A 23,053-nucleotide genomic window follows, 5' to 3' on the forward strand; every position below is an offset into this window, starting at 1 on the left:
CAACGTGACTCCCTCAAGGACTCCACTAAGAAAAACACACAGCTGACCACAGATAAAATTAATGCAGGGTTTCCAGTGCTGGAATAAACGATCCTTGCCATTCAAACCTGGTCCTTCCCACAATTTCCTGTTTTCTGGTTATGTCTGTGCCCTACGTCTAGGTTCGACGAGAGAGGCTGTGGAACCGTTTGATTCATTAGCAGAACTTTAGAATCAATAATCATCCTTCTACCAAGTCCTCAAAATGTTCTGGGCACTCAGCTCATAAATATTATTCCAGCTCCCACTTCCCACACTGCAAAAAGCCTAGCTCTTCCTAATAACGCTGACTAGAGGAGAACGAAACAGAAAGGAAAAGAAAAGAAATTCGACTTCCCGTTCCTCTGGAGACGGAGCTTTGAGGTGGCCCTGAATCTCTGGAGGACAAGGTTGTCATGTGTGGGTATGTCTGCTTTTCTCTCACTCCTGACATTCCCAGGAACCACTCATCCTTTAAAGCACCCATCTGAAAACGTTTAAAGAAGACATACCAAAATGCACTCTTCCACAGGCCCCTGACACATAATCAATACCCTTTTAAGCACACACATCTGTATCCTGCATTAACCTTGCATCTCACCATAATTTAGGAGATATTGCTGTGCTCCATCTCCAAATGTTTTCTAATCTGACATCACTCTGTAACAGACAGATCATCATAAAGACACGGAAACATTTTCAAATGTGGCGGAACTCAGGACATGATTTGTAAATACAGTCTTCTACAATTTCAAAGGATACTAAAATTCATTCGATGTCATCAATGGTTCAATAGGTAGCTCAGAATCAGATCATTTTGCATATACACTGGAACCTTTTTATTTGGTTCAAATAAAGTGTCTCCTTCCCTCACTTTCAATCATCCAGTTTTAACAAAACAAAAAACAACTGTCATCCTCCCACATCAGATCTGTGTGCAAAAGGTCTAATTTTTTCTAGGCAGTACGTAACCAAAAAGTCAGATAAGGCAGATTATAACTGATGCAAACTAGAATCCCTACATATCACAATATCCTCCCATAGAAATGGTTGCCTGTAACATTTTCTCCTCTCTTTAAGGGGGAGATATGAGACAACAGCTTTCAATTTATTATAAATAAGGGAGGGGACTAACATTTGGGTACTAATAGGTGTCATTTGATGTGCTGAGGCTTACACATATTTCCCCCTTTTCATTTCTATAAAGTTCCTCTTAGGTAGAAATTATCCCATTTTACAGATTATAATTAAACTCAGAAGAAACTAAATGAGCATCCATAAAGAATCTTTTAGAAAGGTGTCATATTTTGAAACCAAGCCTGTAAGCAGTGAAAGGAAATTCCACCACGTTCACTTTGTTTTTATTTATTTATTTACTTACTTACTTACTTACTTATTTATTTATTGGCTGTGTTGGGTCTTCGTTGCTGCACACGGGCTTTCTCTAGTTGCGGCGAGCAGGGGCTACTCTTCGTTGCGGTGCGCAGGCTTCTCATCGTGGTGGCTTCTCTTGTTGTGGAGCACAGGTTCTAGGCATGCAGGCTTCAGTAGCTGTGGCACACGGGCTCAGTAGTTGTGGCTCGCGGGCTCTAGAGCACAGGCTCAGTAGTTGTGGCGCACGGGCTTAGTTGCTCTGCGGCATGTGGGATCTTCCCGGACCAGGGTTCGAACCCGTGTCTCCTGCATTGGCAAGCGGATTCTTAACCACTGCACCACCAGGGAAGCCCAGCACGTTCACTTTGGATTGGCAAAGGCAAGCCTACTCCTTCAGTGGGAAGACTTTACTCCTTGGTATTCAGACCTGGTGAAGCTTGGCCCCCAGACCACCATTCAGTCTCCGCAACGCCTCTTCTCAAGCCAGCTCCTCTAGATGCCCAGCCTCAGAAGGTACTCAGCTGGCCCACATCCTGAACTTGGCGGGGAGGCAGGGACCACACTCTGAGCTGCAGCATAACCATCACACTCCCTGACGCAGCTAATCTCTATTGAGCGCTGACTGCCAGGCTCTGCGGAGATGGGGTGAGCAAGACAGATGCCCTCAGAGTCACCCTACGCTGGAAGAGGGTGCAGACAGGTAGGCTCGTGGTTCCTCCATAGGATGGTGAGGGCTCTGAGGGCTGAGCTGAGTCCTGAGGGACGGCTGGTGTGGGATAGGGTGTGGCTGGCACAGATAGAGAGAGCGAAAGCAGCGGCTGTCTGAATTCATGGACTTTCAGCATAGCGTTGTACAGGCCGGCAGCTCCCGATGCTCTGTGATGTGTGGGGCGTTAAGAATATGGAACTAAGCTAGTGCTTCTCAAACTTTTTTTGACCGTATCTTCCAGCAAAAATATGTTTTACATCATGATGCAGTACACACGTTACACATATAACTAGGAAAAGAACATTTGCCAAAACAATACTCTTTCCACTACTCAAACCCATTCTGATATTGTCTCTCTTCTTTCTCTCTCTTTAAGTTCTAGATACAACCCTCGAATGGGTGGCAACCCATAGTGTGAAAAATACTGGTATAAACCTTTTAATAGGCATGACTGTCATTTCTTTGATACATAGTTGACCCTTAAACAACATGGGTTTGAACCGTGCAGGTCCACTTATACATGGATTTTTTTCAATAAATACTACAGTACAACCCGATGCCTGGTTGCTTGAATCCGAGGATATGGAACCACAGATGCGGAGAGGGCCGACCGTGGACTTGAGCAGCCTCGGATTTTGGTATCCGAGGGACGGTCCTGAAACCAATCCTTCATGGATACTGAGGAACTTCTTCTTCTGCCTTTTACCCTCCTTTTCTTCCTTCACCCCTCAAAAAAGTACCGTCAAGGAAATAAGAACACTACAGTTTCCTGAAGGTCTGTTATGTGCCAGGAACTGGGCTGGAACCTTGACATGCCCTGTCTCATTCATCCTCACACGGCCCTGCAGGTTAAGCATTACTATTCCCATTTTACAGATGAAAAAGCTGAAGCTCAGTGATCAGGAGACTCGTTCAGTAGACCATGACGGAGCCAGGATTTGAATCCAGTTCTGTCTTGCTTCAAATCTCCAATCACCCTACTGTGCCTTTCATGAAAAGTTCTTAAGTAATTAAAGCTAACGTAATAGCAAGAATTTCCTAAGTCCCCTTGAGATAACTCAAGTCCTTGGAGTGTTATGGAACCAGGTTTGGGAGGCCTCAGCAGAGATAAGGGAAATATGAGGTGGAAAATATCTCAGGTTTCAATTTAATTTCCTTCCATGTCCTCTGAGTACCCCTTAGTAAAGGCACTTGTGGGGAGTCACCAACAGAGAAATGGTAAGTGAAAGCTACTGGGGGGCTGGCCTAGACAGTCCCCCTCAAGGCAGGCAGGCTGAACAGAGCTGCCTGTTCTGAGTGGCTCATGACCAGGAGCACCTTGCCCGGCATCTTCCAGGCTGTAGACAGTCCATACATATTCACAAAACAGAACGCTAACACAGGCAGAGCGAAAGTAAACACGGAGCATGGCTCCTGCTGGCTTATTTTTAAATTGGTCCAAAATTATGTTAAGCGAAACTATCTGTTGAGAAGGAAGCGTCTTTGGAAGGATAACTAAACGTATTTATAGTACAGACACTTGTGTTCTTTCAGCCCCCTAACTGAAGATACATTTGACACAGATACAAGGGATATTTAACGTGAGAGCAGGTCAGGACAAATGTTCAGCCCCCCCAAAAAAATCTCTGCAAAAGTGACGATTTGGGGAAATTATTGGCAATGCTCCGCAAAGCGACTGCATCATAAACTGATCCTTCCCCTGATCTAAAAGAACTTGATGTTTGGCGACAGTACATTAACTGGCCAGTCATTGGCACTGCTATTTCTAAGGGATGATACTGCTGAGAATACTTTAAGAACTGATGTATTTTCTACAAACACATAATAAATGCAATTCTGACACCTACAGTAAGTTAAATTATTTATTTGACAAATGGCCTTCAGGGTTTATATTCTTTGTGGGGCTTGCTGGGCAGCAATACATTTATAGTTTAACTTGGCACACCAACTCACATACAAATATGAGCTGTTTTTTGTCTAACCAGCTAGTGTTATTTTCCTAGCACCTCTTAGCAATAAAAATATTGCCTAGTCCTCTTTTCTTTGCAAGTTCCATGATGGGAAAAAAATCCTGGCATGTCCTCAAGTAGATCAGTTTGTTCTTAAATGTTTTAGTAGGGTGCACTGCTGCATTAGGAACTAAATGTGTATTATGCCTAATCTTACATCTAGTGTGTACTATACTTTGATCATTCTATCAAAAGGTCAAAATTTAAATATTAGGTAAATTATATTTTATACATGTTCTTTGCATGAAGTCAAACAGGAAACTTGTTTCTTCTCTAAACACACAAGAATATAAACAAGCAACATATTTAGACCGAAGAAAATACTCACTACTTCATTCCATTTAAAAAAATGCCCCCGGGTATCAATTAAAATAAAAAGCCTTTATGTTTTCTTAAAACAATCCTAAATGTCTGCTTGTGCTTTCAAATATTTTCAGCATATTTTAATATTTATTTTAAAGTTTCTTAAGTTAATTACATGTTATTTTTACAAGAAATGCTAAGTAAATACTCTTCCTGAAAGCTCTAAGAGGTTATGTAAAACAACAGAAATGACAGCAGAAATTAAAGAACTGATATTGAATCTCCAATAATCAAAAGTTGCCATTTTCATAACAACTGAATGTAAAGTATCAACCTTAATTGGATCCTGTATTTTTTTTTAAAAAGCTATAAAAGACATCCTTAGGACAATGAGGGAAACGTGAATATGGACCAGATTTTAGAAGTTATTATGAAATTTTTGTTAATTTTCTGAAGTGTGATATTCGCTCTGTGATTCTTTAAGAAAAATATCCTTATTGTTAGTACATGCATGAGGTCCTTTTTAAGAATGAAATATCTTGATGCGTGAAACCAGCTTGATGCCTGAAACTAACAAATGGTCCCAAAATAATAAATATATCTGTACATATACTAGATAAAAACATGAAGCAAATACTGCAACATGTTAATAAGAGTTACATCTCAGTGGAGAATATTCAAACGTTCATTGCATTATTCTTTTAACTATTTTGTATATGAAAATTTTCACAATAAAAAAGTTGCAGTGGGGGAAGAATAGTCGTTTTCATTTAAGCATGTATGTGTATTCACTCCTGAGCCAAACTAGGGGCAGATAAAATATTACTTTATATGGACACAGAATGTTTCATTTCCCAGTAGCAGTATACTTCAGAGAATCAATTTTCCACCACTGACCCAGAGAAATTATGGCAGCCCTTCCGGCCAAGATCACAGGGAACAGCTGACTGACACACACCACCTGATTTAGAGCAGAGGCATCAGGATCCCCAAACGGTAATCCATGCTGACCAGTGAATTGACATGCCAGCCTGCGCCCTTGGAAAAATAAGGGTGGAGAATAGGGGCCTTCCAGCATGGAACCTTTACAGCAGACAGAACCCGCAACTTTGCTAGGCTCGTTGTCTGGGAGACAGCATATCAAGCTGTGACATGAACGTAAAGCTAAATTAGACATTTAAACCATCGATTCTACTCATTCACCCACTAAAGATGGATTTCTGTCTTACCCTGTCTCTCTGCTCCATAAAGTGGACTACCATGTCCAACATTCAGCAAAAAAAAATCTGAGATGCTACTCCCAAAACTCAACTTAAATCTAATAACAAAGCACTAGAATTATATAAGAAATTTTAGAGAGAAAACCTATAAGCATTCAATGTAGATATAACGAAAGTATTAAAAAAATAAGACTCAGACCTATGAAACAACATAGCAGGATGTTTCTTATCTACAAACAGAGGTTTTTTTGTTTTGGGGTCCAAATCTCAACAGTTCTGGGCACTAGTTCACTACGAAGTCAGAGGGCCAACCAGCCGTCCATGACTTGCTGCAGAATCTGATATTCTTTTTTAACTGGAGTGAACTGAAACTCAGCAGTAAGCATTGAACTTTCAAGTGGCCCGATGCAATCAAAGACTCCACTTCAGTTACACTTCTTTTTTCTGTACTTTTATTTTTATCATCTCTTTTTCTCTCTCATTCAATGCTTTATCTGTATGTGTGTGTATATGTGTGTGCCCTGTGTGTGTGTGTGTATATATACATATGTTTATGTGTGTGTATATATATACACACACATAAACACATTATGCATACATATACACATATACATATATATTTGTTGCTGTCTTCTCCTTTTCTTTTTCCTGTCTTTCCTCTTCCTGTCTTTCCTCTTCCCCTCCCAATTCCTCCAGAGCCACCCAAAGGCATTGGTAAAACCTAGTTAAACTTCACGCTGTGAGAATTGTAAGGTGGCCCCTTCATGTTCACACCCTGTGTAATCTCCTCCCCTTGAATCTGATCAGGACTTATGAGTATGATGGGATGGCCACTCCAATGATTAGGTTACCTATATGTTTGGCAAAGGTGAAGAAGGGACTTTGATTATGTAAAGTCCCATAATCATTTGACTTTAAGTTAATCAGAAGGAAGATTGACCCAGGTGGGCCTGACTTAAGCAGGCAAGCCCTTGAAAAGATGATCTAGAGGTTAAGAGGTTTTCTCTCCTGTTGGCTTTGAAGAAGTAAACTACCATGGATTCTATAGCAGCAAGAAAATTAATTTGGCCAAAAACCACATGAGCTTGGAAGAGGACCCTGAGCCTCAGATAAGAACACAGCCCTGAGCAACAGCGTGACTGCAGTGCTGTGAAACCCTGGGCAGAAAATCCAGCTTAAGCTATGTCTGTACTCTCAACCCATGGAAACTGTGAGATAATAACTGGGTATTGCTTTATGCTGATACGTTTGTGATAATTTATTATGAAGCAATAGAAAATTAATAGAGTATCCTATTTGGATTTTGTATTTAAAAGGGTAAAAGCATACTGCACTTGCAATGCATGGGTTCATACAAACTTAATCACGTTATTATAATTACCCCATCCTACTATGCATAATAGCAATTCTGAGTTTTATTCAGCTCAGGAAATAAAACTCCAGAACCTAAAAAAAAAAAAAAAAAAAACAAAAACTTCAGGCTGTGAAGCTAGAAAGAATCTTGATGTGGCCCATGAAGCCTGATGGAATCAGGCCACAGGCTAGAAGAGTTATGGGAAGAATGGTTCACTCCTTTAACCAAAGAACAATCATCCTGTCTATGGGCTGTCAAGGGCCCTTTCCCTTCTAGGGACAGCTACCTGCCTTTGATCTTTAACCAGCCCTCTACACCTCTCTTTAAGAGAAGCAGGCGACCACGACACTGGGATCTCATTTATTGCTTCATGTTATTCTAGTAAGAGGCACGATACAGGAGAGCTGAAAACATCAATGGTTTGGGACTATCTGTGGACTTCACTCATCCAAATCATGAATTCTGTTCAATGCCACCATTTTCTGATTTCTTGAAAAGTTTCTGGTGTATTTGTAAGCACTAAGCTAGGACCGAAGGAAATACAAAGAGTTTTTTTTTTTTTTTAGGTTATTCATCAGAGAGGTATGAGCACATTACATTCGCTTACCAAAAATTTACCGTCTATGAAAACTCACTCCCATGAGTGAAGCATGAATTAACCATGGACCCTCCATCTCCAGGAGACCTGAATAAACCTCTTTCCAAAACTCCAGGGAGAATGCATCTCTGGCAATGCTCCAGCCAGAAGGCGAGGGATCCTCTGCCGCCTCCAGGCTGGAGAAGCCCCCACAAGGGAACCAGGAAGAAGGCGGCTCAGCAATCAGGGCCAAGAGCCCACCACTGAAAATAATCTGGGTGGGGGGATGCTCAAAAAGTGGGGAAACACACGGCGAGGGCGCCAAGGTAGCCATTTGGAAGCACTGAACAATGTTTACAATTTGCAGTCTCTAGGAGTGATCTGAGCCCCTTACCGAGGCTTATCCTCTCAATGCCTCAATTTCTTCATCTGACAAATGGGGAAAATAATAGTACTCCTCAAAGTCATAGGGTCTGTAATGATTAAATGAGTCAGTAATGCATAAAGTGCTTAGAATAGGGCCTAGCACATGATAAGCACTGCATAAATGCTACCTAATTGCTAGTATTATAGGCTGGAAGCATGCCAATGGAAAAGCCTACTAAAGAAAACTTACCTTCTTTAATCCCCACCGAGAGACCTACTACTAACCAGCTGGAAATACCCAGGTCTCAATTCTTTGGTTCCCTTTTTAAGATCCAGCATCTCTGGAGTGGTCTCAGCTAAAGCCAAAGGAGCAAGACTCCTTTCTCTAAGCAACGAGGTTCGGGCAGAAAATGCAGTATGGCAACATCATATGATAAAATGGAAACTGACATATGAATAAAATGCAAATCTATCTGACATGCATTTCAGAGCACAGGTGTTCTCAGTGTCTAAGTTCTGCAGCTTCTAACAAATGTCCCTAACTCTGCAACACTGTGAACCTCAAGAACTAACCTTCTGGTTGAAGACACACAAATTACCCTGCACATCAGAAAGACATAAATGCAATGAACTTCAACAAACTACATGGCCCCAAAGTATGTGGCATAAACAGGTAATTGGCCACTGCCACACCTGGGTGACACAGCAAGTCAATTCTTCAGAACAGGCGAATCCACTCACTTCCATGCTCTGCTGCTGTGCCACACCTGGCACACTATGTTGACAATACTTACGCATTACAATAGGGCTTCTTTTCATAGCCTTTGTAGTTGTTCATGTTGAGAGCCATCTTGCAGACTTCACAATGGAAACATCCTTTATGCCAATACTGAAAAAAATAAATATTTAAAATTATAGTACAACGCCAGTTCTTTCCAGGATGGGTACAGAAAGGAGACCTTTTTTTTAGTGCATCACAAGTCCCCATGTCTGAAAATACTACAACAAAATGACTGTAGGTACCAGTGGCTGTTTGCCGACTTTCAGTTAAGTAAACAAAGCAGGCAGTTATTAAAATGGAGTTTTAAATGACTCTCCGCCACAACGTACAGACTCAGATGGAAGAAATGTCACGGGCTCTACCCGTATTACACTTCTATGAGCAGCCAAAAAGGAATTCTGCGCTTGGTTAACGGAGAAATGGAGCCTGTGAAGTGGCCTCGAAAGGAAACCGAATCCAGTTCAAAGTGCCTAAACAACACTGTTTGTAACATCCCGATAAACATGCGCTCACCGGAAGTCAGGCAACCCGAGGTGGCCGGAGACGCACCATGTTAAGTACCCCCGGCCCCCCCATCCCTGTCCAGCTTGCACTAAATTGCGGGAAAGGCGGACTCTGTCTGGGATGACTGTAGGGATGACGGCGTGCTCTTATGAGGCATCTGTATGACCACACGCAAATTTCACAGGGACCGCCTCCGGCTGGGTTCAACTGTCAGTCGCTCAGGCTAGCGCCAGGGTCTGTCTCCCGGGCTGCTCAACTCCATCCACGCCCGGGAAGGGCAGGGAAGCAGGGCTGCGGGGGCCAGGCTAGAGCCACTTCCTCTGGAATTCCCCAGGCGGGTGGATTAGCCCCCAGTGGGTCTGGCTCGCCGCGCTCAGCCCGGGCTCTCCGGCGGGGCTTATTCTTAGCAATGCGGCAGCGACCGCCCCACGACATGTTAATTACTATCTGCCTCTCCACCTCGCCGCCCTCACGCGAGGCGCTGGGGGCGGGGGGGGGGGGTGAGGTGGCGATCCGGGCGGATCCTTGAGGTGGGCGTGCGGGGCAGTGAGGGGTCGCAGCGGAGGTGGGAGGCGCGCGGTTGGCCGAACTGCCCCTGGGGGCCCAGCCCGGGCCGCTCTCCTCCAGGCGCCCTCCGCAGCCGCTCTGCCGCCGCCCGCACCCCGACAAAAGCCTCTCCCGGTTCCAACATCACGATCGCCAAGCGTGCTCTCTGGCACTCCTGCGGGCATCTTGCTTCGCGTGCCCTCACCCGGGGCCAAGACACACAGACGCGCACACACACGCACAGACCCACTCTTCTCTTTCCATCCCAGATGCCAAAACTTCTCCGAGCAGGTGCAGCCCGGCGCCCCCTCGCTCACCTTATCCAGGCAGTTGACTTTCTCCGTGGGATACACGACTTTCCCGCAGCGGGCGCACTGGGGGTTCATTGTCGCGGTTCCCGGGGGCGGCGGCTGGGCGGAAGCGACGACGGCTGGGGGCTCCGAGGAGCCGCTGTGACATCCCCCGGCGAGCCCCGCACCGCCTCCGGGCAGGCGGGAGGGCGGCGCGGGCCGGGCGCCGGGGTCGGGCGTCGGCGCGGGGCCCGGGGCGAGCGGGCCGCGCGGCGCGCGGGGAGGCGGCGGGGGCGCGGGTGGGTTCGCGGCGGGGCCTGGCGCCGGGGGACGGCCGCGCTCTCGGGCTCGGCTCCGGCTCGGGCTCCGCGCCGCTCTCTCTGCGTCGCTCGCGCTCCAGGTACCGGTGACTCACACAGGCACTCGCTCCCGCCCCTCGCGCTCACTCGCTCCCCCGCCTCGCCGCCGCGGCGCAGGCCAAACCCACCAGCGCGCCCCGACCGAAGTGACAGGGAACGAGCACGTTGGGCCCCGGGGAGGGCGGGCGAAGCGGGGGAAGGGGGAGGGCAGACACACGGCAAGCTCCGCAGACCGCGCGCGCTGCGACCCGGAGGCCTGGAAGCGAGCCTCGCGCCGCTGCCGCAGCGGGGGCGGCCAGGTGGGCGGCGGCGGCGGCGGCGGCGGGGGGAGGGAGCGGTGGGGGTGAGAGGACGCGGGGCTGGGAGGGCTCAAACCCACGCACTCACTGCCCCCCTTCCTCCTGTCTCCTGCCCCGGCCGGTGCAGTCCCACTCCCAGGCAGACTGACGTTCCCGGTACCCAAAGGTCGCGCGGGGAGCGCGGGGCGGGGGTGCGCCCGCCCTCCTCCTCCCGGGCCCCGGGTCGCAGGCAGCGGCGCACCAACGCCCGCGCAGCGCCCAGTCCACGGGCGGAGGCTGGTCCGGACGCGCGCAGCGACGCGCTGGGGCCTGGGAACCCGGAGACTCACGTCGCTGCGGCGCCCCCGGCTGTGCCGCGCCGCTCCCACGGGCCTCCTCCCAGAGAAAGCGTCCCCCGTGTGCCTGCGCGAAGTCCTCGGACCCTGGATGGGAAGAGACGTCTCTCACTGGCTCCTCACCGCTGCACTTTTTATATCTGTTCTTGAAGAACGACTGGTCATTTTAGGCCCGAATCAAGCCTTTCCTGATTAACTAAACGGTCATCATTCGTTTTGCTGTGTGTGTGTGTGTGTGTGTGTGTGTGTGTGTGTGTGTGTGTGTGTGTGTGTATACACTGTAAATTTTTGCAATTAAACACCACAGGGTCTAGGAAAAGTTCTTCACCTCCATGAAGGGAATTACAAACTCATGGTCCTAACCGGAAGGGCCAGAAAATCAAGCTGAAGGCTGAGGGTAGGATACCAAACGGAGTAGGAATCGGTTTTTGGTTTTAATAAGGTTACTGGACTTGCTTTGTAAAAGCAGCAAAATGGAGCTACGCGGCCTCAGTTAAAAGCCCAACCCTGCCCTTACTGTCATGTGACTTTGTGCACATGACATACTTCGTGCATAGCCTCTCTATGCCTCAATTTTCACATCTGCAAAATGGGGATAACAGCGCTACAAAACAGCTCCTGCTCTCCTAGTGTGAGGATTATATGAGTCAGCAGTTCTGAAGTGTTTCAACCTGCCTTGGCTCTTGTTAAACGCTGCGGAAGTGTCAGCGAGGATTATCATTGGCCGGTTGTAACAAATAAGCAAACACATTCCGTTGCTAGCACACAGATTAAGACTCAGTAATGCCACATAGCAACTACTGTAACAAATATTAGTCGTTTTTTTAAAAAAATCATAGCTGCAGCCTTTCATGAAAAAAGAAAACTACTGATTTCTGAGCTCCTCAGGCAGGCTGCACTGATGAAATAACATTCATAATGAGGCTGTGCTGTTTGACTTTTCCAAAGAGATGATTTCTTAAAAGAGATCCATCCACCAATGCAGCAGCCTTTGAACCACTCTTTGCCTGTCTCACAAGCCCACCACAAAAGCAAATAAAACAATAATTTGCTGTCAGAGATCAGTTGTTTAAAAACACCCCAGAGCTAATTAGAAATGCTTAAGACCATGGATGAAAGTGGAGGATTTTATGCTAAGTGAAACAAGCCAGGCAAATACTGCATGATGTCACTTACACGTGGAATCGTAAAGGGAAAAAAAAGGGGAAAAGTGGAACATAGAGTAAAAAGTGGTTGCCAGGGGCTGCGCAGTGAAATAGGGAGAGGTTGGTAAATGGGTACAAACATTCAGTTATAAGATGAATAAGGTCTGAGGATCTTATATATAACATGGTGACTATAGTTAAGATGGTATTGTATAATTGAAATTTGCTAAGAGAGAACTTACATGTTCTCATTCAAAAAAAGGGAAAATATGAGCAGTGATGGATGTGTTAACTCCGTAGGGGGATTCCTTTCACAATATATATGTACATCAAATCATTACATTGTACACTTTAAATATCTTACAATTTTATTTGTCAATTATACCTCAATAAAACTGGGGAAGGGGAAGGACCTACATTGAATATTTATTAAAAAAAAAAAAAAAAGAAATGGCTGAGGAAAAAAGTATATGATCACCTAGAAGACGGTAACTTTTTTTAGCACTTAGATCTTCATAAATGTAGATCATAAAAGATAGTCTAAAACTCCTATTGTCCTTTTTAAATGGTAAGCAAAAAGTTCTAAGGAGGCATGATGGTGATATGTGACATTTATAGCTGATTTATCAGATATTTTAACTAGGAATTATGTAACTTCCTAGCCAACCAGCACCTATCACAATGCCCGACACATAGTACATACTTATCAAATGTTTTTTGAAAGAAAGTATGAATAAGACGAATGTATTAAAATTGGAATTAACTATGGTGTTTTATTCTCTCAAAAGTAAACAGTGAATACTCAAGTTATATTTTCCTCTCAACTATGTTTTTCTTGCTAATTTTATTTTCTGCATTAAGCCAGCTTCTAAATTTCTTAGTGCCATTTCACTGATGTAAGAAGAGTTTTAATACCATCTGTCTTTAAAGGGCTTCTTTATTTCAAAATTTAAAGAACTATAAACAGAGAATTGGCAGAAACCTGTCATCTGGTCCAGCCTTCCTCTTTCAAGCAGATGAATGATTTAATTATCCACTGGGGAGACCTTTTGCCCCTTTCATGTCTTTTTCACGTGACTAGTCTAGAAATCGGTCCTTATGGTTACTATACCCCAATATCTCTAATTAAATCCTTTGCTGCTGGCTTGGACATCCACAGATATAAAGAAAAACTTACCATCATGACCCTTATGAAAACATTTATAATACTTAAAAAATTAAAATTTTTCTTTAGTTAAAATTCCAAAATCTATTTACTTTTACCTCTGGGACCTATTTACATAGAACCTATTGAAGTCCCTATAATTACCCTTATTATTTAAGCTACATAAAAGGAACTCCAAATTAAAATCCTTAAAGAGTAATTAATATTACAAAAGGCCAAATAGTGGCTTTGACAAACAGAGGATGCAGAGTATGGTGGATTGTATTATTGGTTCACAATTTTTTGTTCCTTTCCAGCCTGGCAACACTTCCTGTAAGCAGACTATATTTCCCCACTGCAGTAACTCTGAGCTTGGTCATGTGACTTCCCTTAGCCAATGGAATTCCAGAGGGCATGACTTATGTCATATCAGAGCAGAAGCTTTACAACATTTGCATGGTTTGCCTCTGTTCTCCCATCTCCTTGAGCCTTGGCACCTGGCTGTAAGAAGAGCATATCCCAGGGAATGGCTGCTTCTTTGATTTTTGTCCAGGAATTTAAAGACCTGTCTAGCCAGTAGAGCCAAAATGAATTCAGTAAGCCCAATCATGCCCAGCAGAGCCACAGCAAGTCCACAACCCTCACATAATGGGAGTGAGAAATAATTGTTCCTGTGAGCCACTGAAATTTGGGGGTGTTCATTACTGCAGCAAAAGCCAACTGATAGGAACTGAAGAGAAATGCTTTCCACTCATCACACCAAAAAGAAACTAATGGATTTCCATACAAGATTCAGTATGGGCTATTTTTTTTTCTATAATACATGTTAGAAGTGTAGTAAAGCATCTGTCTCATTACTAATTAATAAATGATTCATTCTCTCATTACACAAAGTTTTATTATGTGCCTTGTATTTGTCAGACATTGTGTAAAATTGTGTACATTTTTCCAGCTGGCTCAAATTCACCACAGAGGCAACTTTTCCCAGCCAACAATTTGGTAGGTGAAACTAAAAGAAAATGGTAAATTTTAACTCACAATTTCATTTGATAGCTGTATATGACCCTTAGCCTAATGACACATCTCTCCAAAGGTCTCATGCACTTTAGAGAAATTGCCTCATTTACCGTTACAGTACCACCACAAGTCAATGAGAAATGTAAAATTAAAACTTTAATGGAAATTTATGATTCAGAAGCTGTTATAGAAACAATTACTACTTTTCATTCATCCATTCAATATAAAAGTATTGGTAGGCAAGATGTTAGGTACAAGGGGATGCAATGGAGAATAAGGCAGGATCTCTGCTTATAATAAAATCTAGTGGGACAGATAAGTAAGCAATGAATTACAATACAATGTGATAAATGCTCTAAAGTAAAACCCTGCCCCCAGACACTGTGGCAGAACAGAGGAGGAATTTGTAATTCAGCTGGGAAGTCAGAAAATGCTACCTAAAGGAAGTGCACACTACGCTTCTTACCAGGAGTAGGAACCAGCTACTGCCACTCCCCCAAGAATATAAGCACCCCTAAAATGAGGGGTTTAGGGTAATTAGCCTATTTGTTCCTGTTTCAGGGATGGGATTATTATGCTTTTACCCTCATGCTGAAATTTTTATATCACTTTAATATCCCCTCCTAACATAGCATAGCAACAAACTTCAAATAATGATGATTTTTTTCTCTTTTTTTCCAGTATAATTGAGAGATAATAATTGACAGACAGTTTAGGGTGTACCACATAATGACTTCACTTACATATATTGTGGAATTATTTCTTGATAGATGACACATCTCTTCAAAATAAGGCCCACCAAATCTCCAATTTAACAAAAACATTTGTAGATATCAACTCATAATTGTAAGTTTGACGCAAAACATTTTAAGATCTGGAAAGAGGGAAAAGAAAAGCTCGAGGAGCAGCAACATCTTGTTCTGGTCCTCACAGAACTGAGCCTCCCCCAGATGAAGGAGAAGACAGACCCTCTGTGGTAGGCAAAACAGTGGCCCTCCAAAGACAACCTCCACATCCTAATACGCAGAACCTGTGAATATATCACCTTACATGGCAACAGGAACTTTGCAGATGTGATTGAGGTAAGGATCTTAAGATGGAGAGATAATCCTAGATTATCCCAGTGGGCCAATGTAATCACAAGCATCTTTATAAGAGGGAGGCAGGTAGGTCTGAGTCAGAAAAGGAGATGTGACAATGGAAGCAGATGTCAGACAGAGAGAGATTTGAAGATGCTGCTGGCCTGGAAGACAGAGGAAGGGACCACAAGGCAAAGAATGTAGGTAGCCTATAGAAGCTGGAAAAGGCAAGGAAGCAGATTCTCTCCCCCAGAAGGAACACAGCCCTGTCGACATATTGATTTTAGGACTTCTGACCTTCATAACCCTAAGACAATAAATTTATGTTGTTTTTAGCCAATAAATTTATGTTGCTTTTAGCCAATAAATTTATGCTGTTACTGCAGCAATAAGAAACTAATATACCCTCTATGCGTGAATTCTGTTCTGTCTTTAGGACCACACTGAGTTCCAGGACTGCTAAAAGAAGCAGTTGGAAGTCAAGATGGCTGTGATTCTTCATCATTGTTGTCTCCAATGGAAAGATCCTAAAGCAAAGTAGTTAAGAGCACAACATGCCTTCATTCTCTCTCCCCCATCCTAATTAAAAGACATTTTACTGAAAGTCTTCAGATAATTGCCTCACTTCTCCAGTTAATTTCTCACGTAGATACAAATATTCTGGGTTGCTCAAAAAGTCAACATATTTCTCTCCATCTTCCTCTCCTCCTCTTTAGAGTAACTCGATGAGTGACAACCTCACCTTCCCAGCCAGAACCCTAAAAATCAACCCAAATTCCTTCCTAAGCAACCCTGTCCAGGTACCCAATCCTGTCAACTTTATCTCCAAAAGAGTTTATGGATCTGTTACCATCCTCACTGCCACTGCCTTAGCTTAGCAATTTATCATATCCACCTTGGACGGTTCTATAACCTTCTAAGGAGGCTTATCATCATACAAGTCATGGAAGGACTCCATGAACTGTGAGAAAATTAATTTCTATTGTTTAAGCCACCCACTGTATGGTATTTTGTTATGGAAGCCCGAGATAACTAATATATTACCTCAGCATGACTTATAGTCAATTAAGAACTAGATCAAGTTCTCAGGAGATGGGCAAAATGGGTGAAGGTAGTCAGAAGGTACAAACTTCCAGTTATAAAATAAATAAGTCATGAGGATGTAATGTACAGCATTTTGACTGTAGTTAATAATGCTGTATTGCACATTTAAAAGTTTCTAAGAGAGTAGATCTTAATAGATCTCATCACAATAAAAAAAATTTTGTAACTATGTACAGTGCCAAATGTTGACTAGTCTTACTGCGTTGATCATTTCACAATATATACAAATGTCGAATCATTATCCTATACACCTGAAACTAATAGGTCAACTATAGCTCAATAAAATAAAATTAAAAGGTTGCTTTCTGCCAGTGAAATAATTAATTAATTAATTGCAAATTAGATCAACACAAATGTTCTTCTGGCCCAATAAAAATAGTGATAGAAAAAAAGTGTTTTTTTAAATTCCTTTGTCGACTGAAAAAAATGCACAATGTGAGAGTTGTGAGTTAAGTTTTATTTGGGGCAAAAATGAGGACTATAGCCCGGGAGACAGCCTCTAAGATAGCTCTGAAGAACTGCTCCGAAGAGGTCAGTATCGCATATGATTTTAGTGATGGGGGCACATGCATCAAGCACGCATTTTGGCAGAGGCTTGCTGCTAGTCACAAGGAGCAGATGCCTCTGTTAATGATTTTAGTGTTTTTATAGATACGAGAAGATGCAAGAATTGGGGCTCATAAAATCTTCTGAAAATACCTAACTATCTGAAGGCCTGTTCTGCCAGTTTTTCCCAGAGCATAGAGTGCCTCATTCCTGATCTCCGCCCTGAACTCCTTTCAGGGTGTGTTGAAGGTCAGCAACTGCAGTGGCTAGTGACCTAATCCTTAGAGGCAGATGGCAAGTGACAATTTTTATTTGGCAAGGCACCCTCATGGTCTTAAATTCGACCATGGCTTTGAAGGCATTTCATGACCATTTCATCCCATGGTGCTGGAATGCTCATTCCTAGGTCAGGCGAGGATTTCGCTGATGGGCTACTCAATGTGCTATCACTGGACTAGGCCCTGTTAACAGCAGCCAAAAGTCACTGGACCACCTGTCTTACTAGTCTGTTATGGTCCAGGAAAAAAAAATCCCTCTTGTTGCTTCTTCCGATATCTAAAGTTACACTATTACAGTCATTGATCTCATATAGAACTAAATATCTGGTCAACTGGCTCAAGTCGCCTGGTCATCATTTTATCAAAGCCTCAGTCACACATTTGGTAATGCAAAAAGCAACAATTTTGTAAAACAGACAAAATACAAATAGTATATCCAGCAGTGTTAGTAAGGTCATGAGGAAGAATTTAAGCCAAGAACTTCCATTAGGTGCAGCTCAGTGTATTCCTAGGTCATCTGACTTAGTCTGTTCTGTACCAGTCCTTATCTTTAAGGGAAATTATATATTGGCCTTGTTCATAAGGCACCCAGCCCAATTTCCTAGTGTTACTAGGCTGGTTATCCTTAGTATGGTTCAATCGTTCCCAACATAATGAGCTTGAGTGACCACAAAAGAAAGTTCATATTTATGGCCAGGGTCAGAGCAGGTATTATTAATTGACCAGGTGAGGGGATCCCACCTAGTAATACCAATAGTGGCCTGAACAGAACTATAATTTCTTTCTTCTAGAATAAATTTCCTAAGGGCCATCCAATAAGAGCCTCGGGGTGAAGAAATCCACCAAGGTAACCCACAAGTACTGGATATAAGTAACTGAACACAAACCCAACAACTGGATTAATTTTAAACTCTGCATAAGATTGTGCCCAAGAAAGAAATATATTTGGTTCCTAAGCAAAGATGTGAGCAATTATCAAAGTAATTGGTATAAAGTCTTGGTCCAGCATCTTGGGTCAGCTGTCCACTTCAGACGTCGTCTTCTCATCCTGGTCTGGTAGTTTCTCCTCTATTTGAGCGTTGTTTAACGGTGATTTTGAGGTCATCAGTCCTCTCTATAGCCCAGTCCAGTGCAGGGGCCCTTTGTAAATGGAAATTAATTCAAGAGTCAATTCCCTTAAGTTTCACTGTGTATGAGCTAGTTAAGAGTAACTGATAAGGGTCCCTCCATCTAGGTTGGAGATAGTCCTTTAAATGATGTCTTTTCCAGTATGCATAATTACCTGCTTGCAGGTCATGTGGCATCTGACCTTCATCCAAAGAGATTACTGAGATAAGCTTCAGAAACAAACTTAGAGTGTCCTTTTTTTTGTTTATTAAAGTATAGTTGATTTAAATGTTGTGTTAATTTCTGCTGTACAGCAAAGTGATTCAGTTATATTCAGTACATATACATATACATTCTTTTTTTAATATTCTTTCCCATTATGATTTATCACAGAATATAGTTCCATGTGCTATACAGTAGAACTTTGTTGTTTATCCATTCTATACATAATAGTTTGCATCTGCTATCCCTAAATTCCCACTCCATGTGCTATACAGTAGAACTTTGTTGTTTATCCATTCTATACATAATAGTTTGCATCTGCTATCCCTAAACTCCCACTCCATCCCTCTCCCACTTCCCCTCCCCCTTGGTAACCAGAAGTCTGTTTTCTGTGTCTGTGAGTCTGTTTCTGTTTCGTAAAAGTTCATTTGTGTCATATTTTAGATTCCACATATAAGTAATATCATATAGTATTTTTCTCTTTCTGACTTACTTCACTTAGTATGATAATCTCTAGTTGCATCCATATTGCTGCAGATTGCATTATTTTCTTCTTTTTTATGGCTGAGTAGTATTCCATTGTATATAAGTACCATATCTTCCATATCCATTCATCTGCTGATGTACATTTAGGTTGTCTCATGTCTTGGCTACTGTGAATTGTGCTGCTATGAACATAGGGGTGCATGTATCTTTTTGAATTATAGTTTTGTCAGGATATATGCCCATGAGTGGGATTGCTGGATCATATGGCAAATCTATTTTTAGTTTTTTGAGGAACCTCCATACTGTTTTCCACAGTGGCTGCACCAACTTACATTCCCACCAACAAAGTAGCAGGGTTCCCTTTTCCCCATACCCTCTCCAGCATTTGTTATTTGTAGACTTCTTAATGATGGACATTCTGACTGGTGTGAGGTCATTGTAGTTTTGATTTACATTTCTCTCATAATTAGCTATGTTGAGCATCTTTTCATGTACCTGTTGGCCATGTGTATGTCAGAGTGTCCTTTTAATAATTCACCTGAACTTTACAATAATATAACACAACAGCAAGGAACTACATGTGAAGTGAGAATTAGTAAATACAGACCTCAATTAACAGAACTAGAATTTAACATTCACTAAAACGTAAACTTTTTCTCTCTAAAATTACCCTCATTTCTACCAAATACAGCCAAATTAAGACTAATTTGAAAAAAAAAAAAAGACTAATTTGTTTGCAAAATAAGTCTGGTTTCAATAAACCTGGCCTGATGATTTATATAAGTATAATTGATCATATAGGATTTTTTTAAATTTTATTTTATTTATTTACTTTTTATACAGCAGGTTCTTATTAGTTATCTATTTTATACATATTAGTGTATACATGTCAATCCCAAACTCCCAATTCATCCCACCAACAACAACAACAACCCCCTCCTCGCTTTTCCCCCTTTGGTCCATACATTTGTTCTCTACATCTCTGTCTCTATTTCTGTCTGGCAAACCGGTTCATCTGTACCATTTTTCTAGATTCCACATATATGCGTTAATATACGATATTTGTTTTTCTCTTTCTGACTTACTTCACTCTGTATGACAGTCTTTAGGTCCATCCACATCTCTACAAATGACCCAATTTCGTTCCTTTTTATGGCTGAGTAATATTCCATTGTATATATGTGCCACATCTTCTTTATTCATTTGTCTGTCGATGGGCATTTAGGTTGCTTCCATGACCTGGCTATTGCAAACAGTGTTGCAATGAACATTGGGGTGCATGTGTCTTTTTTAATTATGGTTTTCTCTGGGTATATGCCCAGTAGTGGGATTGCTAGGTCATATGGTACTTCTATTTTTAGTTTTTGAAGGACACTCCATACGGTTCTCCATAGTGGCTGTATCAATTTACATTCCCACCAATGGTGCAAGAGGGTTCCCTTTTCTCCACACCCTACCCAGCATTTGTTGTCTGTAGATTTTCTGATGAGGCCCATTCTAACCAGTGTGAGGTGATACCTCATTGTAGTTTTGATTTGCATTTCTCTAATAACTAGTGATGTTGAGCAGCTTTTCATGTACCTCTTGGCCATCTTTATGTCTTCTTTGGAGAAATGTCTATTTAGGTCTTCTGCCCACTTTTTAATTGGGTTGTTTATTTTTTTAATATTAAACTGCATGAGCAGCTGTTTATATATTTTAGAGATTAACCCTTTGTCCGTTGGATCATTTGCAAATATTTTCTCCCTTCCTGGGGGTTGTCCTTTTGTCTTATTTATAGTTTCCTTTGCTATGCAAAAGCTTTTAAGTTTCATTAGGTCCCATTTGTTTGTTTTTGGTTTTATTTCCATTTCTCTAGGAGGTGGGTCAAAAAAGATCTTGCTGTGATTTATGTCAAAGAGTTTCTTCCTATGTTATCCTCTAAGAGTATTATAGTGTCTGGTCTTACATTTAGGTCTTTAATCCATTTTGAGTTTATTATTGTGTATAGTGTTAAGAAGTGCTCTACTTTCATACTTTTACATGTAGCTGTCCAGTTTTCCCAGCACCACTAATTGAAGAGAGTGTCTTTTCTCCATTTTATATCCTTGCCTCCTTTGTCATAGATTAGTTGACCACTAGGTGCGTGGGTTTATCTTTGGGCTTTCTATCCTGTTCTACTGATCTATATTTCTGTTTTTGTGCCAGTACCATATTGCCTTGATTACTGTAGCTTTGTAGTATAGTCTGAAGTCAGGGAGTCTGATACCTCCAGCTCCGTTTTTTTCCCTCAAGATTGCTTTGGCTATTCGAGGTCTTTTGTGCCTCCATACAAATTTTAAGATTTTTTGTTCTAGTTCCATAAAAAATGCCATTGGTAATTTGATAGGGGTTGCATTGAATCTGTAGATTGCTTTGGGTAGTATAGTCATTTTCACAATATTGATTCTTCCAATCCAAGAACATGGTATATCTCTCCATCTGTTTGTGTCATCTTTGATTTCTTGCATCAGTGTCTTATAGGTTTCTGAGTACAGGTCTTTGACCTCCTTAGGTAGGTTTATTCCTAGGTATTTTATTCTTTTTGTTGCAATGGTGAATGGGATTGTTTCCTTAATTTCTCTTTCTGATCTTTCGTTGTTAGTGTATAGGAGTGCAAGAGATTTCTGTGCATTCATTTTGTATCCTGCAACTTTACCAAATTCATTGATTAGCTCTAGTAGTTTTCTGGTGGCATCTTTAAGATTATCTATGTAGAGTATCATGTCATCTGCAAACCGTGACAGTTTTACTTCTTCTTTTCCAGTTTGGATTCTTTTTATTTCTTTTTCTTCTCTGATTGCCGTGGCTAGGACTTCCAAAACTATGTTGAACAATAGTGGTGAGAGTGGACATCCTTGTCTTCTTCCTAACCTTAGAGGAAATGCTTTCAGTTTTTCACCATTGAGAATGATGTTTGCTGTGGGTTTGTTGCATATGGCCTGTATTATGTTGAGGTAGGTTCCTTCTATGCTCACTTTATGGAGAGTTTTTATCATAAATGGGTGTTGAATTTTGTCAAAAGCTTTTTCTGCATCTATTGAGATGATCATATGGTTTTTATTCTTCAGTTTGTTAATGTGGTGTATCACATTGATTGATTTGCGTATATTGAAGAATCCTTGCATCCCTGGGATAAATCCCACTTGATCATAGTGTATGATCCTTTTAATGTGCTGTTGCACTGTTTGCTAGTATTTTGTTGAGGATTTTTGCATCTATATTCATCAGTGATACTGGTCTGTAATTTTCTTTCTTTGTAGTATCTTTGTCTGGTTTTGGTATCAGGGTGATGGTGGTCTTGTAGAATGAGTTTGAGAGTGTCCCTTCCTCTGTAATTTTTGGAAGAGTTTGAGAAGGATGGATGTTAGCTGTTCTCTAAATGTTTGATAGAATTAAGCTGTGAAGCCATCTGGTCCTGGACTTTTGTTTGTTGGAAGATTTTTAGTCACAGTTTCAATTTCATTACTTTTGATTGGCCTGTTCATATTTTCTATTTCTTCCTGTTCAGTCTTGGAAGGTTATAACTTTCTAAGAGTTTGTCCATTTCTTCCAGGTTGTCCATTTTATTGGCACAGAGTTGCTTGTAGTAGTCTTCTGTGATGTTTTGTATTCCTGCGGTGCTTGTTGTAACTTCTCCTTTTTCATTTCTAATTTTATTGACTTCAGTCCCCTCTTTTTCTTGATGAGTCTGGCTAACAGTTTATTAATTTTGTTTATCTTCTCAAAGAACCAGCTTTTAGTTTTATTGATCTTTGCTATTGTTTTGTTTCTATTTCATTTATTTCTGCTCTAATCTTCATGATTTCTTTCCTTCTACTAACTTCTGATTTTGTTTGCTCTTCTTTCTCTAGTTGCTTTAG

The 23,053-nt window shown here is 41.9% G+C and overlaps 1 protein-coding gene and 1 long non-coding RNA gene across 9 annotated transcripts in view; one reads left to right on the forward strand and one right to left on the reverse strand.

Moving 5' to 3' along the window:
* Nucleotides 1-14,279, reverse strand: part of LOC309655011 (LIM zinc-binding domain-containing Nebulette-like) — a 213,316-nt gene extending 199,037 nt beyond the window's left edge. For 3 of the 8 annotated variants that reach the window (XR_014260536.1, XR_014260537.1, XM_082449893.1), the window contains exons 1-2: nt 10,079-14,269; nt 8,725-8,819 (exon numbers count right to left, since the gene is read on the reverse strand). Coding sequence is in view for 6 of the 8 variants with exons in the window: in XM_082449893.1 (XP_082306019.1) it covers nt 8,725-8,819; nt 10,079-10,147 (164 nt within the window). In the remaining 2 variants the exon portion in view is untranslated. Of the gene's footprint in view, nt 1-8,724; nt 8,820-10,078 lie in introns of all 8 variants that reach the window. The other 5 variants (XM_082449890.1, XM_082449894.1, XM_082449891.1 and 2 more) reach the window with 3 other exon arrangements.
* LOC309655031 lies at nt 10,627-18,944 on the forward strand. Its single transcript, XR_014260563.1, has 3 exons — nt 10,627-10,709; nt 15,121-15,432; nt 15,866-18,944. It is a non-coding gene; the product is annotated as an uncharacterized lncRNA (long non-coding RNA).
* Nucleotides 18,945-23,053: the final 4,109 nt, after the last annotated feature.

Source organism: Balaenoptera physalus, assembly GCF_965194825.1.
Source record: "Balaenoptera physalus genome assembly, chromosome: 2".
Taxonomy (NCBI): Eukaryota; Metazoa; Chordata; class Mammalia; order Artiodactyla; family Balaenopteridae; genus Balaenoptera; species Balaenoptera physalus.